The following is an 18,308-nucleotide window of genomic DNA, read 5'->3' as shown; positions in this document are numbered from 1 at the left end:
CGGGTTCCATTGTAAAAAAAACAAAAAATTGTAAAGAACTGTAATGCAAACAGTATCCTCATAGCTAGGTTAAACACAGATGGTTTGTCACATATATTTTACTTGCAAAAGGTTAGAAATAAATACATTACTTAGGAGAAAACCACTATATAAGCCACGGAGGAGATTAACAGTTGTAATTTGAGCTGTCTATGATTATTTTCAATTCAATAGTTTGTTTAAAATTTTAGAAAAAAACAAGAAATTACTTCTTACTTGCTTGCTTGGAGTCATTGGGCTTGATGCAGCGGACATATGACGGCTCCTTAGACATGAGGATCTCCATAAGTTTCGCCAGACTGGCCTTGAACTGGGTCGCTGCCTGGGAAGATGGACACAAGCAAAACAGAAGGATGAGAACAGGAGTCTAAATCAGGTAGTGACAGGTCCGTTCGCGCATGAGATTAGCGAGTAAATGGAAGTCTTAGATGGGTGGATAGCAAAGACAGTAATGCTCATGTCAGCAGGGTGGAGAGTGTGAACACTGGCTATGTAGAGTGGAGGAGAGGGACCAGCCTGTGACAGTACCCTGTTCAAGCCACTCTGGATGTGTGTTAAGGGCATTCCTCAGCGAGAAGGCAGCAAGAGAAAATCCCACTCAACAACGAGAAAGGGAACAACACTGCTGCCTGTTCTGTTGTGGGAAAATATGCCGAGATGTACGAGAGTGTGGAATATTACTGTGTCTGGACGTTTTTTGTCACTCAGCTCCCCTCTGTCGAAACACTGGTTTAGGATCTTGTTCTCCGACATGATCATAACCTTAAAATACAAAATTAAAACAACTTTTAACCCCCAAATCAGACAAAAGCCATTCAAGGCAGATATTGCTTATTGTTTTCTCAATCATTCTTACCTCCTTTAAGTTTCTAAAGAGCAGGTCATTGTTCTTGTCCAGAAAACCTGAAGAGAAGATTGATTGATGAATATCAATGTAATCAAGTACAATGTGTCAGTTTGTTAATAATATGAATAATATTATGTCACATCTGCTTCCATTTAGTTCTACAGCAAATTATATTTGTCAATTCTCCTTCTGTCAAAATGACATAACATGTCCCCCACCATGCTTTCCTTCTCAGTAATGTTTTATTTTTATTTTCAAGGACCAGGATGATATAACATCTGCTTCTTCCTGCTCCTTTTTGGACATATTGATCTGTCTAAGTATACAACTGTGATGCTTTTTAAATCATGTTAGAAATTAACTAAACTATAACTATACTCTTCAACACACTACACCAGAGGTCTCAAACTCAATTTACCTGGGGCCCACTAGAGATAGAGTTGGGGTGAGGCTGGGCCGCACAAAGTATTCACTTCTGAACCCCGTGATTAAATGTGTTAACTACTTCTACCAGCAACTGTGGTGACCAACAGCTATAATAGTGATTATAAAAGTAAAATTAAATGTAAAAATTGTATATTTTCACACTGGTCAGAGACACTTCCGCTTGGTTTCTGATCTTTGTGGTGCCCAATGTGTGTTTGTTTCTTTGTAATTTTGTGTTTGGACCGTTCTTTATAGTGGGATTCAAGATTGCTATAATATATTTAACTGTTAGCCGCCTAGGGTGTGCATGCCGCAATTATACTTAACCAGCGGTGTCAAACTCGTTTTCATTGAGGGCCACATCGCAGTTATGTACCAGTGAATAATATATGCTTATAAATGTACAAGGATTCGCTTAATGATATTGTTGCAGAATTGCCCACGTATTTGATCCGTGTATTTATATATATATATATATATTTTTAACGGACACTGTAGAAAAACATTTTTTATATTTTGCGATAAAAACGGGCAGCTCAGTCGGCAGAATTTTATTGTAAAATTTAAGGTTTTTTTTACGGCATATTGATGTAAACAGGAAAAAATGTACGGAAAAACTCTGACGACTGAGTTGTCAGGGCTTTTTCTTAACTGTAAAATCTATGGTTGTTGGTTTTACAGTGTATTATTGTAAATGTAAGATGGTACCACTGTTTTTCTACCGTAAAATGTCACCGTAAATTCTATTTTAATTTTTACAGTGTATAATTTGATGGATAACGTGATTTAAATCATAAGTCAAGCAAGTATTTCAGTATTTGTTTTCATTTTGACCAAAAAAATTGGAATGTATGATAATATATTATTTTTTTGCATCATTAGATAATACAATAGTTTGAAATAGTTTACTATATATACAGATATATATATATTTTTTTTCTGTCTAAATGGAGATAGATAGTAAAATACTTTATTGAGGATTATTATTTCTAGGCGTTCGCAGGCATTATAAAATGATGTGTCGGGTCTTGGGTTTGACACCTGTGCACTAAACTATGAAGTTAAGTACGGGGCCACAAAATATGGGCCTGCGGACCGCAAATGGCACTCGGGCCCCAGGTTTGAGACCGCCGCACTACACCTTTGGATCACTGCGACACAAGGTGATGTTTACAACTTTTACTGTAATATCACATTTTTGGTTGAAAAAAAAAATAGTTATGTTATTACTAAAAAGGATGAGATTGAAAAAGTACTTGAAAAACTTTACATGCTAAGGTTGTCATGCAATACATTGCGTTCTAATTGTAGCTTGGTGAAATTGGATGTTTTTCTATGTTTTTGTCTAAGGCTGCGCACAAAAGCGCATATGTACCATTGACGTTGTAGTTGACCTCTCCGGCATAATGCAGCAGTCGGAATTCATCACGACCCATTACCTTCCGAGTCTTTGCATCAGCTAGCTTGTGGCTGCAGTAAACCACAGAAAAATACATAATTAACATAGCTTAAATCAGGGGTTGTACAAGGTGCGTAGTACCACAGTCATATGAGACCAAGCTTGAGGACATTTGGTAAATTGTGGAATGTGGGAATTGAACTGACGTGACAAAGTGCGGATGACCTCCTACGGTGTCTTCCAGCTTCTCTAAGAAGGTGATGTCACTGGCATCTCCAGGTCTCAGACACTCTTCATCCTGAACAGACAAAGCATAAGAGCAGTTGGCCAGACACTACAGCAGTGGAATTAAACGATAATGAGTTGCTTGTAATCCCTCATGTATATTGAGAGTTTACCACAATTAAAAGGCTGACACAAATGAACACGAAACTAGCCATTGCTAGCACAATGAATTGTGACTTTTCAAACCTAAGGCAGTAATGTCATCAAATGTTGTCTTTATATTGAAAATATCAAAAAAAATGACAACATTTGTGGAAATTGTTGTATTTAACAGAGCTGTTGCTGTTAACTAAAATTACAAAGCTTTCATGCACGCACAAATCTTTCTTCCCATCTAAAAAATAAAAGGTTGTTATTAGTTGCTGTGGTAGAATCCAGGTTAACACTACTAAGCTTTTATTTTGAATCACTGAAACAGAAGTCAATGTGTGCATGTTTTAATGCTGTATAACTTGGCAGTATTTATGTTGCTGTTGTCATTTCACACTGCGAAAGAAAACATGTTTGCATTGTTCAGTTCACTATGTTGTGAGCTTAATTTAATAGCTTTTGGATAAATCCTGTTAGACCAGTTGACCTGCCGCTTTACTTTTCTGCTCTGTCCTCTCCCTCCAGCATGGAGAGGATACCAGGTGGTCACAGATAATCTCTAGAGAGGTACCAGTATGGAAGATTTGCTAGCTGTTCCAAGTCGAGACCTAGAGTGAACCACTCTTCTATGCATCAGCTGGTGACGTCTCTGCATTGTCGACTTGCGAGAAGATCCCCCTACGACTCTCTTCTGGCTACCCGATGGACTGGACTCTTACATTATTTGTTAATGTAACAATTCAATAATTGTACCCACTCGACATCCATTGCTGCTGGTCACCCAGCCCGGGGGTCCCTACATCTGCGGCCCCTTCCCAAGGTTTGTTCTTTTTCCCAGCCCTGGCTTTTTTAACAGAGTTTTACTTTGCCTGGATGTGGGTTCATATAAGGGGATGTCATTGTGGTGTGTGAAGCCCTTTGAGCCACTTGTGATTAAGGGCTATATAAATTAATTGTAATTGGTTAATGAATCATAGCGGAAATACAGCATACATCCATTCCAGACGGTTAATAATGAATAGGTTAGTGTTTTTCATATTTACTATTGTTCTCTGTAGGAGTAATTTCACTCGTCAATGATTTTCTAACATTCCACACTATAAAAGAATAAAAGCATGTATGATTTGTGCTGATATTGTATTGGCTCAATATTGGTATTGGCCAATACTCAATGCTCCAATAATGGAATTGCATCGGGATGGAAAAAGTGGTATTGGAACACCCCTATCAACATAGACTGGTTGTCGACCAATGACGGTCATCTTACCATAAAAATTAAATTAGTTCTCCCAAAAAGTAATTCATTTAGTAACTCAGTTACCTCATTGTAACAGTAATTAATTACTCAGCAAAGTAACTGTGACCTTATTTTATACGTTATCGTGTTTAATAACATCTTTAACATCAAAGATGTTTACATTAACTGTCCATCCATCCATTTTCTGCCGCTTATCCCTTTTGGGATCGCGCGGGGGTGGGGGGGGTGCTGGAGCCTATCTCAGCTGCAATCGGGCGGAAGGCAGGGTACACCCTGGACAAGTCGCCACCTCATCACAGGGCCAACACAGATGGACAGACAACATTCACACTCACATTCATTCACCAGGGCCAATTTAGTGTTGCCAATCAACCTATCCCCAGGTGCATGTTTTTGGAGGTGGGAGGAAGCCGGAGTACCCGGAGGGAACCCACGGAGTCAAGGGGAGAACATGCAAACTCCACACAGAAAGATCTCGAGCGCAGGATCGAACCCAGGACCTTCATATTGTGAGGCAGACGCACTAACTGATTGAAGAATAAAAACACCATATACAGTATTTTTACATTTATCTGAATTCAAAAGATTGCAGTGTGCCGTATGATATGCATAGAAATAAAAATGTATAAAACAAATATTCCATAAAGTAACGACATTTAATATTGAAAGTACAAAACCGCCCACCCAGCCAATCATCAACAGCGTATTTACATCGGCGTCATCATCACTTCTCTCTGTATACAGCTGATGTGTGGCCGAAAACTGACACCTTGCGCGTCATTCAACCAAACTGTAATAACGAGCCACTTCAAATTTTCAGTAACAGCAACGGTGTTGCAAAGTTGGGAACAGTAATTAATTAAATTACTCCATCCATCCATCCATCCATCTTCCTCCGCCCATCCGAGGTCGGGTCGCGGGGGCAGCAGCCTAAGCAGGGAAGCCCAGACTTCCCTCTCCCCAGCCACTTCGTCCAGCTCCTCCCGGGGGATCCCGAGGCGTTCCCAGGCCAGCCGGGAGACATAGTCTTCCCAACCTGTCCTGGGTCTTCCCCGTGGCCTCCTGCCGGTCGAACGTGCCCTAAACACCTCCCTAGGGAGGCGTTCGGGTGGCATCCTGACCAGATGCCCGAACCACCTCATCTGGCTCCTCTCGATGTGGAGGAGCAGCGGCTTTACTTTGAGCTCCCCCCGGATGGCAGAGCTTCTCACCCTATCTCTAAGGGAGAGCCCCGCCACCCGGCGGAGGAAACTCATTTCGGCCGCTTGTACCCGTGATCTTGTCCTTTCGGTCATAACCCAAAGCTCATGACCATAGGTGAGGATGGGAACGTAGATCGACCGATAAATTGAGAGCTTTGCCTTCCGGCTCAGCTCCTTCTTCACCACAACGGATCGATACAGCGTCCGCATTACTGAAGACGCCGCACCGATCCGCCTGTCGATCTCACGATCCACTCTTCCCCCACTCGTGAACAAGACTCCGAGGTACTTGAACTCCTCCACTTGGGGCAGGGTCTCTTCCGCAACCCGGAGATGGCACTCCACCCTTTTCCGGGCGAGAACCATGGATTCGGACTTGGAGGTGCTGATTCTCATCCCAGTCGCTTCACACTCAGCTGCGAACCGATCCAGCGAGAGCTGAAGATCCTGGCCAGATGAAGCCATCAGGACCACATCATCTGCAAAAAGCAGAGACCTAATCCTGCAGCCACCAAACCAGATCCCCTCAACGCCTTGACTGCGCCTAGAAATTCTGTCCATAAAAGTTATGAACAGAATCGGTGACAAAGGGCAGCCTTGGCGGAGTCCAACCCTCACTGGAAACGTGTCCGACTTACTGCCGGCGATGCGGACCAAACTCTGGCACTGATCATACAGGGAGCGGACCGCCACAATTAGACAGTCCGATACCCCATACTCTCTGAGCACTCCCCACAGGACTTCCCGAGGGACACGGTCGAATGCCTTCTCCAAGTCCACAAAACACATGTAGACTGGTTGGGCAAACTCCCATGCACCCTCAAGGACCCTGCCGAGAGTATAGAGCTGGTCCACAGTTCCACGACCAGGACGAAAACCACACTGTTCCTCCTGAATCCGAGGTTCGACTATCCGGCGTAGCCTCCTCTCCAGCACACCTGAATAGACCTTACCGGGAAGGCTGAGGAGTGTGATCCCACGATAGTTAGAACACACCCTCCGGTTCCCCTTCTTAAAGAGAGGAACCACCATCCCGGTCTGCCAATCCAGAGGTACCGCCCCCGATGTCCACGCGATGCTGCAGAGTCTTGTCAACCAAGACAGCCCCACAGCATCCAGAGCCTTAAGGAACTCCGGGCGGATCTCATCCACCCCCGGGGCCTTGCCACCGAGGAGCTTTTTAGCAACCTCAGCCCCAGAAATAGGAGAGCCCACCACAGATTCCCCAGGCACTGCTTCCTCATAGGAAGACGTGTTGGTGGGATTGAGGAGGTCTTCGAAGTATTTCCTCCACCGATCCACAACATCCGCAGTCGAGGTCAGCAGAACACCATCCTCACCGTACACGGTGTTGATAGTGCACTGCTTCCCCTTCCTGAGGCGGCGGATGGTGGTCCAGAATCGCTTCGAAGCCGTCCGGAAGTCGTTTTCCATGGCTTCCCCGAACTCCTCCCATGTCCGAGTTTTTGCCTCCGCGACCGCCGAAGCCGCACACCGCTTGGCCTGTCGGTACCTGTCCGCTGCCTCAGGAGTCCTATGAGCCAAAAGAACCCGATAGGACTCCTTCTTCAGCTTGACGGCATCCCTCACGACCGGTATTAAATTACTCGCTACTGAAAAAAATAACGCCGTCATACTCTAACGCCGTTATTACCAACACTCTTGTCGACTGAATTGGTTTCCACTGTATAACAAAAATCAAGAGAAATTGTTATTAAATATTAATGCATTCATTTGAAATTGAAACTAATCTAGCAAAACACATGATACAGTATGTTTGGTAGAAATCACTTGAATGTGACATGAACTCATTTGATAGCTACAAATACACATATGCCAATAACGAGCAATCCAAATTAGGATCAGCAACAAATTGCACATCTTCACTGGAACAAAGATGGAAAGATAACCTCTGTGGTAAAGGTAACGAGAATGGGAGAATTCCTCACCAGAATGGAGATGATGCCTTTAAACTTCTCCTCCACCAAGTCACAGATGATCTTGTTGTTGAAGTATTGGACGGGTTCCCACTAGAAAGACAGAACCAAAGCATTCCTAGGAGTGTGAAGTGAAGTGAATAAAATGCATATAGTGCTATTCTTTAGTGACTCAAAGCGCTATACATAGTGAAACCCATTATCTAAGTTACATTTAAACCAGTGTGGGTGGCACTGGGAGCAGGTGGGTAAAATGTCTTGCCCAAGGACACAACAGCTGTGACTAGAGTGGTCCTCCGGTCTCTCTGCAGGGCGCAACAAAAATTGAAGAAAGAAGACATAAATTTGTACTGCCCTAAATAGATTTGGCGATTCGTGTTAGTGGCGGTATGCATCGCTTGTATTCTCACATGATACACACAATGAAAGTAAAAGACAGAAGTCTTTCTTGCATCATGCATTTACTTGGAAATCGGGAGCAAAGATCGAGGGCACTCCCACCAGCCTGGGGAAGAGTTCATTACCATGGCTGTGAAAGGCAAGATGTGGAAGTGTGCAGCCCAGCCTTTGACTAGCTGAGGTCATAACTAGCGATAGTGCTTCGAAGATGTACAATTACACCTGTACACTATACAGTATTACTTAGCGTGCAGATACACAATATCACATCTTGTCTCAGCATCTTCCGACTAGAAAAGGGGTGAGTTAACACACACACAGCGCCCTGCGCTGGATTCATAGCAGCAATCTTTCCCCTGGATATAGCGTCATCCAACCACTTTCTATTTAAGTCACCTTTTTTATAAAATGGTAAAGGGTAGCAGCAAGCTAGTGTACAGTCATGTAAACGGTCTGTACACACATTGACTGAGTGCAGTTGTTCATAGCTGTACAAAAATTGCAACACATTTTGTCATGGTAGAAAACAATTATTCAATAAAAAGCATGCTGCCAAAATGAAAGAAAGAAGAGACTCTGTCTGACCGTTATGCCTTCTGCCTCGTACTCCTCCTGCTCAGACTTGAGGGTGAGCTCAATGAAGAGCTGCTGCAACTTCTCATTACAGTAGTTGATGCAGAACTGTTCAAAGCTGCAACATAGCAACAGCAGCAGAGGTGTTAGTTCAAATGCAGAGCGTTGGATAATCAAGTTAAAACATTAATTCGCTGTTGGGAAAGTGGGTAACTAATTTCTAATCAAATCAATTACAATGCTGTATATAATACCATACTATATTTTATATTTTATGTGGGAATTAACGTCATATTGGTTAGGGCAGTGTTTTTCAACCACCGTGCCGCGACACACTAGTGTGCCGTGAGATACAGTCTGGTGTGCCGTGGGAGATTATCTCATTTCACCTACTTGGGTTAAAAATTTTTTTGCAAACCAGTAATTATAGTCTGCAAATTATGTATTGTTGTTGAATGTCGGTGCTGTCTAGAGCTCGGCAGAGTAACCGTGTAATACTCTTCTATATCAGTAGGTGGCAGCCGGTAGCTAATTGTTTTGTAGATGTCGGAAACAGCGGGAGGCAGCGTGCAGGTAAAAAGGTGTCTAATGCTTAAACCAAAAATAAACAAAAGGGGAGTGCCCCTAAGAAAAGGCATTGAAGTTTAGGGATGGCTATGCAGAACGAAACTAAAACTGAACTGGCTACAAAGTACCGGTAAACAAAAACAGAATGCTGGACGACAGCAAAGACTTACTGTGGAGCAAAGACGGCGTCCACAATGTGCATCCGAACATGACATGACAATCAACAATGTCCCCACAAAGAAGGATAAAAACAAATGAAATATTATTGATTGCTAAAACAAAGTAGATGCGGGAAATATCGCTCAAAAGGAAGACATGAAACTGCTACAAGAAAATACCCCCCCCAAAAAGAAAAAGTCATCAAAATAGGAGCGCAAGACAAGAACTAAAACAATACACACAGGAAAACAGCAACAAACTCAAAACAAATCACGGCGTGATGTGACAGGTCGTGACAGTACACCTACTTTGAGACAAGATCTATATTGATGCATGGTTGGTTATGGTTTAAAGTCATATCAAACAATTGCGACAACTTTTTACTGTCAACTGAGTTTCGTTTTTTAATGTTTTCTGCTGGTGGTGTGCCTCCGGATTTTTTCAACGCAAAAATTGTGCCTTTGCTCAAAAAAGGTTGAAAAACACTGGGTTAGGGATTCACCTTAGAAACTCGACTAACAATGGGACACAAGAGGAACATTAAAGGGGTCATATCATAATTTTTTTTCTATTTTGAAAATACTTAATATCATATCGTGTAATGATAGTTCTTTGGTCAAAATGTTTTCAGAGATTTTGCTGTAAAGATCTATCTTTAAGACACTTTCTGGTTGCTTCTAAAAACAGTTTGTTTTAAGAGGCGGAGTTGTTAGATGCAAATGAAGCCCTCCTTACCACGCCCCCCTCACGCTGACTACACTTCCGATCCCTACAGTATGTTGGGTACAGTAGTTGTTTTTGTTTTGCCAAGACTGTATGAACTATGGACACTGGTGATAGCCACCAGCCATCTTATTATTACTTGACTTTTACCACACCACAACATCCCAGATGACGAAGCGTGACCAGCGGCTCACCATGGTTCGTGTCATCTCCTACCTCCTTAAGCCGACGCGGCAAGACAGAAAGGAAGGAAGCCCAGTCGGACATTTCTGGTACGATACGCTGGCTAAGGTAAAATTTCTACAGAGTCTTTTTCTCTCCAATGCTAAATCCTGGACATATACATGTGTATATTAAAATAAAATGCTTTTCTATTCGATATCATGTTAATACTTTTACTACTGCTGCTGCTTTGACTACTAGTAAACAATAAAGGTTCAAGCTGGCTACACAGTAAACCACGCTACAAGCTACATTGTGAACGTAATAACAAATTATATAACTAACTGGTCCATTGCCAAAAATAGTAGGCATTAATAAAATAAAAAGTAGTTTTTAGGAAAATCATTCTTTATTTTGCCGTAGGACGGTGACGTTATTGTCTTAGAGTAGAGGGCTCAGCAAGCTACAGAACAACTCGAGCTAACATTGCTAACGTATCAGTCACACATTTTTAACCTACTGTTATTACCTATCGTTTCATTGTCTCTTCCATTGCCAAAAATAGTAGTCACCGACTCCGCCATTAAAAGTAGTTTTTCGAAAAATCCATCTTTTTGTGACAGTTTGTTGTTGGTGAATAAAGACTCTTTTTGGTGCACACTCGAAGCGACTTCTCCACAGTTGAAGGCACATTGCCAAAAATCATAAAACTTAAAAGTAAGGCACTTTTTACTTCAGATGAGGCAGGAAAGTTTGTGAAGTGACATGTGCTGGTTAAAGCACCCAACAAAGCAATATATTTCATTAGATTTCATCATGGTCATGATGTTGTGGCACAGCCAGTTTTACACAAATTAAAATAGACTGACTTGTGCAAGAATGTTTGGGTAATTTCTACCATATATAGATAATCCGCTGACATCACACTTGAACAAAATTCCAAACGGACCATTTGGAGGGAGTTTGAAGGAAGGCAAAATTGTTTTATATACAGGTATATCTCTGCAATGCCTCCACGGTTTTGTCTAACATTTTCGGGACTTATGCAGATCCCAAATACACATAAGCAGGCACCAATAGGTCAGAAACGTTTGTTTTGCATGATAGGGCACTTAACATTTTGCCTCAAGAGCCTTCTTACAAGCAGTAGGGACTTGAGCTCTTTACCACTGAAGTAGGTTGAGTTTATTGTGAAGCAAAACATTTTATATAACATTTTTAATACTATTAAACTAGTAAATAGTTCACCTGTTGTGCTGGAAGACCTCAAATCCATAAATGTCCAGCAGCCCAATGACAGAGTAGTGCTTGAAAGAGTCATCCTGTAAATTACAAAAAACATGTTAAAGATACAAGTACTTTGAATAAAACTACAATGTGGTTACTCGGGATGGGTACTCAATTTGGTACTTTAATAGGCACCGACTTAATTCTGTCTGTACTAGCGGGTATCGATTCATGTAAAATCAAATGTTGCCATGTTTCAATTCTTCCCACCTCCAAAGACATGCACCTGGGGATAGGTTGATTGGCAACACTAAATTGGCCCTAGTGTGTGAATGTGAGTGTGAATGTTGTCTGTCTATCTGTGTTGGCCTTGCGATGAGGTGGCGACTTGTCCAGGGTGTACCCCGCCTTCCGCCCGATTGTAGCTGAGATAGGCTCCAGCGCCCCCCGCGACCCCGAAGGGAATAAGCGGTAGAAAATGGATGGATGGATGCCATGATGATGATTTGACAGGCAAACACGCACTCAAGCAGCCCTCAGAGCGGAATCAGTTGGACTGCTGCAAATTTTAATGTCAACAAAGCAAGTATGTCCGATATAAACTGCTCAAACTTAAAGTAAGGCTCCACTTTTTAATATGTGCTAGTTCCATGCTGATCCATGCAATTTTCCATGGCAATTTTAACACCTCCAAGTTTGGTAATTTATAAATAAGATGCCGATTACGATCAAACAGATGGTGTGTAAAAGGTTCAATACTTACAGTATAAATAGTTTTTGGTTGCAACAAAAGACGAAATTGGCACATTGACCTTAATGGCAAGGAGTACTACCTGACTAGGCAACACACATATATATATATACAACTGCCATTTAGGATCTTGGAATTGCAACTGCATGCAAAATCGACTACCGGTATATCAGTGTTTCTTAAACAAAGGGCCAGAGCCCATTGATAATCTGCGAGCACCCCCGAGGAGCTGCCAAAAAATATCTGTTTCTCAGCTGTGGTTCATATGTGCCGCATCGATACTCAGTTGTTATTCACTTTTTCACCACTTGTGGCAGTAGTGACAACATCAAACAACGAAAAGAAGGCTGGAGCTAAAGTCATAAACGTTTTTTAAGGTCAAAATAATGACTGAATTTTATTAACAGTTGAGTAAAGAAACATGTGTTTTTATTATTTATTATTAATTTTGTTTAATATTTTAGCACTACATAATTGTATGTAAATTGATTTTTTGTCAGTTATTTATGAGTTCCTTCTCATGCAGTATATTTGGTTAGTACTTGTTTTTATAATCAGCATAAGGTTAATGTGTTAAATAAAAAATAATAATTGTGATTAAAACATGGTTTCATACCATTTGACAAAGTTTATCCTTTTAAACTAAAAGTAGGTTAGATATTATTATTGGATACCTATAAAATCAAGAGTAAGATTACTAATTCAGTGTTATTATTTGAGTGGGCCGCGAGCCCCTCTGTAGAGAAAAACTTGGGCCTGAGATCAAAAAGGTTAAAAACACCTGGAGTATATAATACTGCATATGAAACTGTAAAAAAGTGTAAAAATATCAAGATATAACAATTGAACAGCACATTTATCATTATTAGCTCATTGTTAAATATTAAATAAAAAATGATATTTTATTGTTAAACAAATCAACATTAATTACCACATGAACACACACAAAAGTACAAGAAATTTGAACCGTTGAATACTGGTACCGATTCCCGGGAATCGGTACCATATCGGTTCAAAAGAGAAAGGTACCCATCCCTAGTAATTAATGCAGCATGACTAAACTTTGTATAATCGTCAAACTCATTACTCTAGTTTTGTAGAGTGAACACAGTAAACCTTGGACATGGACACCAGATGAAAGCATGAAAAAACATGGTGGCTATTCTGGTCACAATACTGGAGTTTTACGTCTTTATCATAAAATTAGTTTTACCTAAAAAAAAAAATCACAAACAATAACATTGAATACAAGACATACTAATTTAGTTAAAAAGATTTAAGATGGCTGGATAATTAATATTTTATGTTAGCTGTGACCTTTTCATCAGCATGTGCATCAACCATATGTAGCCATAAGAAAAATATAACTTTATACAGAGTATAAATTAAGTATGAATTAAGTTTGCTTAAAAAATGTCCACAGGGTGGCGCGCTGCTGTCACTTATGAAAAAAATTAAAACGCTGTCTATAACAGTTGCATAGGAACTCTGTGTGTGTGTGTGTGTGTGTGTGTGTGTGTGTGTGTGTGTGTGTGTGTGTGTGTGTTGTGTGTGTGTGTGTGTGTGTGTGTGTGTGTGCGCGTGTGTGTGTGTGTTTGTGAGTACCGTGTATGCCAGTGAAGCGTTGATCTTGTTAACCAGCCAGGTGAATGTGCGTCCATACACTGCTTTAGACAAAGCATCCCGAGCAGAAGAGGCCTGTTCTAGGTTCAGAGGGCTGAGAAGCTGATGACAAATTTGGACAATAAAAGTAAACATTTTAATATTATGTATTATAGGAACACGGACAGTGTGTACATTTTGTGTTTGAGTTTGTATCCAATCCCACCTCCTCTCCCTTGGCAATTATCTTCTTGTGTGTGAGTGCCTCCGTCAGCACTGCTCCATTTACGCCCAACAACTAGAAAGACATAAAAAAATGAGCGGGCTAGTGTGCTACAGATGACAGACAAAATTAGACATTCGACTGCTGACCAGTAGTGACATCATAGTTGTGGTATTTGTTGAATATGTGTGATTCGGGAAACATTTAAGACTGAATGGCGCTCCATGTCAATTTTGTCTGCTGGCAGAAGTATGGAAAAGGAAAACAAGAAAGGGCGTCTCACTAGTAAGGAGAATCAGCTTTTATCAAAATACTGGGTTGTTTATGCTAAAAGTCAAACATAAGTAATTATGCAAATAATTTAAATTAAATATTTTGTTATATATTACATGTAGACCTATATTTAAAATAAAGTACCTGGAACGTGCACGTTTACTGCAACTAACACTGAGTCAGCATTAAGGGATATAATTATTTTCGGCAGGATACAGGATAGTATGTTCGTTCTCTAAATAATAGGTATCCAAACTTCTACATGAGAGCCGCAAAAAGAAAATTATAAGGATGTGGGTCCACTTTGATACATTTTGTGTATCAAAGATGCTAAAACCAATCCAATGTAAGTCAATTTGCACTAAGCTATCTGAACAAAGCATTCACATTTTAGGTCTGTGTTATAGGTAACAAATCAATTTAACAATATATCTCATTAATAAAGAATTAATTTATTCTTAACACTATGTCAAAGGCCAAAAAAAAATGGGCTGCATACTGAAAATATTCCCCAGGCCACACTTTAGACACCTGCCTTATATGACGATGATTTTTGAACTTGAACGTTAACTGGATCCACTTATGTAGCTGCAGCTTTATTATTAGCATATCATTATTTGAAATTTGAATAGAAATGTCAGAAAACAAACATCAATACCAATACTAGTGTGGTATCATAATTTAATTCAAAGCATACTTAAACAGTGTGCGCCCAATATTCTTAGTTATTGTACACCAGTGCCTTATTCCCCCTTGTTACGAGTGCTGATGTGCTTGCTTGGCGTAACATCTTACCCTTGCCAAGTACTTGATCTGCGTGTCAGACGTGATGAAGGCAATTCCCTCCTCGCCACCACCGTACTGCACGTTACCCAAATGGAGCACACTGGCGATTATGTTTAACAGCTCCTACACAAACAAAACATAATTTGGGAGGAGAAAGCGTAGGATGTACAATAATTACAACAAGCGACTGGCAATCATCAAATATTGGAAAGAAAAATATGGAGGGAGTGAGATATAAAAGGGGAGGCAAGAAACAAATACTGACAACATTATGATAAGACTCTTCAGTGTCGATTTAATCTTTATGTGCACTCAACAGATAAGATCATCTTCAAAAAGCATCATCGCTGAAGGAGAATTGGAAGTATACATATACACACTCATGTTTTTATCAACATATTGTACAGACAAACATGTCTTAAAAACTGCTCACATAGAGCCCTAAACTCAATCATTTAGTGTCTAAAATTGTGTGCTTCCCTCTTAAGGAGCCAAACAACTACCGCACCCTCTCAGACACATCCAAACAGTAAAACCCCAATACACACTTACAAACGAGAACACGTGTGTAAACGCAAAAATATATTTCCCTTATACGTATGATTTGAGTTTTTAAGTCATAAAAAGTTAACACAATTTTTTTTTTTTAAAGTTGAATTTTTTTTATCAAATCAAAGATATTTAATGTCCAACAGCTTTTTAAAAACATTTTAATCCAATGTATTTTAACATGCAACACCTTTATTAAAAATGTTACCTAACTATTTGGATATTTTAAACGTGTGTCTTTTAAAATGTTTATAGATATTTAAGCATTGGATGTAAACATTTACTAAATGTGATATTATTCAGTAAAAAAAAAAAAGACTATGAAAGTCTAAGTCTTGGAGTCATCTATTTTTCTTTGTCATTATCTGGTGGGCTTATGGTGTAACTATATTGGTTTATGTCATTTTTTATGTTTATATTCAACTCCCTAATCCCACACAATCTCTGGGAGCTGCCAGTGCACTTAAAGGGAGGGACTACTCACACTTTAAAAACCACTGATATATTGTATTATCATGTAAAAAATAAGTATAAATACCCTTTTAATGTTGAGCATTATTTTGTAGCTTTTGCACTTCCCAATGGTGATAAAACAAGATTTACACTTACCTCGACCTCATCCTCATTAAAGCCAATCACAGTCAAGGCTTTCCTCACCACCTTCCAATCACTGCGGTCATTGATGGAGCTCACTTTGGGGCAGTTACCCTAATAAAAAAAACACACATACATGTAAAAACCTGTGTAATCAACAACTGTGTAATTACAGTCCCCTTATGTGGGGTATTTTAATTCAAGCTTTTATGAACCCAGGTCCAGAAAAGTACACAAAACAGCTGGTGTGGAAATGTGTGAACATGTAAACACTAATTTGCACAACACATCTGAGGTGTTTTCACTCACTCCCTGGTCCGTGTGTGTTTGCGTGCGGGTGAGTGTGCAGAGAGGCAAGGCCTGAAGGCCTGAAGGCACATATACCCCACCCCCGAGGAATGAGACCGACACGGAGCCTATTAAGCTAACATTCCCACTGGGATACCCTCTCTCACAAACAGAAACATGTTACAATCCCATGCGCAATTACTTGCAACTCTTCTTTAGGGCTATATCAGAGGCATACAATAAATACATTGGATGTTGCTAGATTTACACCACTAAAACTGGAAAAAAAAGAGAACGAAACATGTTTTTTCTTTTGTAGTTATTATCCTTTAACAACATGCACATATTGTGGGTGGTTAATGTATTTATTCTGGATCGCTAGATTAGATAATTACCTCAGTTATTATTATGCCCTCGACAAAAAACTATTTGCAAACAGAGTTGTTCATCAAGTGCAACATGTTTCAGTCGCTTATGTTGACAACCTGTCTATGTACACAAACTCATTAAGTCCCGGTCCACCGTGTTCCTATTACTAAAAAGGCCTGCTAAAGCTGACATCAGCTTAAATGGGCAACTGCTTTTGTAAACATGAACTGTGAGACCCAACGTAGTCATTTCTATTAAAAAAACTGTTTGTTTATGTTGACATGTGTTGTACTAGTCAACTTTATCATGATTGACTAACAACGTGAAACAACAAAAGCGACTTAACTACTATATAGTTAAGGTATTAAAACATAGAAGACGGTTACTTTCTGTTACGTGCAAAGTAAGTTTCAAAATAAAAGCATGGCTGTCATAACCTGGATTCAGAAATGTAGTCATTCACTTGTGTCACAGGTGTCATACTATATGCAAATCAAAATGTATACGGCCCAATTTCAGAAAATAGGAAGACCATGCTACTATAGCAGTGGTCCCCAACCTTTTTGTAGCAGCGGACCGGTCAACGCTTGAAAATGTGTCCCGCGGACCGGTGGGAGGAGGGGTGTGGGGGGATTTTTTTTCTTTTCCATAAAGAAATACAGTCATGTGTGCTTACAGACTGTATCCCTGCAGACTGTATTGATCTATATTGATATATAATGTATGTGTTGTGTTTTTTATGTTGATTTAAAAAAATAAAAAAATAAAAAATAAATTAATTTTTTTATTTTTTATTTCTTGTGCGGCCCGGTACCAATCGGTCCGCGGCGCCCGGTGGTTGGGCACCACTGTACTATAGCATCTTGTGTAATACAACTGACTGACAAGGCCAAAGTGGTATTAATATTACTCATTGTATATTAACCGTTCTTACTAAGGGTGTCACATTACCACCGAAAGTAGCAATTCGGTAGTTTAATTGTATACGAATGAAAACGACACCACTTTAATGATTAAACCCTGTTTGTACAAAATCCCAACTTTAAGATGCATGAAAATACAGTCAAAAGTGATTATTGTAACAACAACAACAAAAAGGCATGCTGACAAACGCTTGCTTTTTAGACACGTTAAGACTTCTCAACTTTTCCGGATTCTGCAGTGGACTCCCGGAAATTGCTCTTGTCTAGCAACACCCCGACTGAACTTCAAAACCTCCCGGGATCTGATGCTTTTTTGTGAATATGAAATATTGTAGCTGTCAATTATTCATGTAAAGTGTGTTTTGAATTTTTGTGGGATTTGAGTTTGACACCCCTGGATTATGTTGACGTTAGTCAGCCAGTCCGAGTGGCGTCGACATAAACAGGTTCCCCTGTATTAGCTATAACATTGATTATAATAAAATGCTTGCAAAAAACACTTTACTCCTGCAAAAGTGTAGCATCCTTACTTTCACCAGATACTGGTACTGTTGAGCATTCCTCTCTAAGCCCAGGCGTCTCAGCAGGTCTTCCTCGCCTCCTTCAATCAGTTGATAGAAAATGTGAAAATTCCTCTCACCGTGGTTCTGGTGAACC

General features: G+C 40.1%; 1 protein-coding gene across 8 annotated transcripts in view; it reads right to left on the bottom strand.

The window, feature by feature from the left end:
* LOC133663442 (unconventional myosin-Ic-like) overlaps nucleotides 1-18,308 on the bottom strand; it is a 158,910-nt gene that overhangs the window by 21,053 nt on the left and 119,549 nt on the right. For all 8 annotated transcript variants that reach the window (XM_062067906.1, XM_062067913.1, XM_062067907.1 and 5 more), the window contains 13 exons: nucleotides 18,182-18,308; nucleotides 16,087-16,185; nucleotides 14,938-15,051; nucleotides 13,873-13,944; nucleotides 13,650-13,769; nucleotides 11,315-11,388; nucleotides 8,468-8,573; nucleotides 7,496-7,576; nucleotides 2,918-3,009; nucleotides 2,688-2,782; nucleotides 896-942; nucleotides 721-801; nucleotides 256-361 (listed from right to left, as the gene is read on the bottom strand). The exon at nucleotides 18,182-18,308 is cut by the window's right edge and continues 53 nt beyond it. In XM_062067906.1, coding sequence (XP_061923890.1) covers nucleotides 256-361; nucleotides 721-801; nucleotides 896-942; nucleotides 2,688-2,782; nucleotides 2,918-3,009; nucleotides 7,496-7,576; nucleotides 8,468-8,573; nucleotides 11,315-11,388; nucleotides 13,650-13,769; nucleotides 13,873-13,944; nucleotides 14,938-15,051; nucleotides 16,087-16,185; nucleotides 18,182-18,308 — 1,214 coding nt within the window. The remainder of the gene's footprint in view (nucleotides 1-255; nucleotides 362-720; nucleotides 802-895; nucleotides 943-2,687; nucleotides 2,783-2,917; nucleotides 3,010-7,495; nucleotides 7,577-8,467; nucleotides 8,574-11,314; nucleotides 11,389-13,649; nucleotides 13,770-13,872; nucleotides 13,945-14,937; nucleotides 15,052-16,086; nucleotides 16,186-18,181) is intronic.

The sequence above is a fragment of the Entelurus aequoreus genome, linkage group LG13 (assembly GCF_033978785.1).
Source record: "Entelurus aequoreus isolate RoL-2023_Sb linkage group LG13, RoL_Eaeq_v1.1, whole genome shotgun sequence".
NCBI classification, from domain to species: Eukaryota; Metazoa; Chordata; class Actinopteri; order Syngnathiformes; family Syngnathidae; genus Entelurus; species Entelurus aequoreus.
The sequence above is the reverse complement of the archived record's forward strand: the minus strand, read 5'-3'. Positions and strand labels throughout refer to the sequence as shown.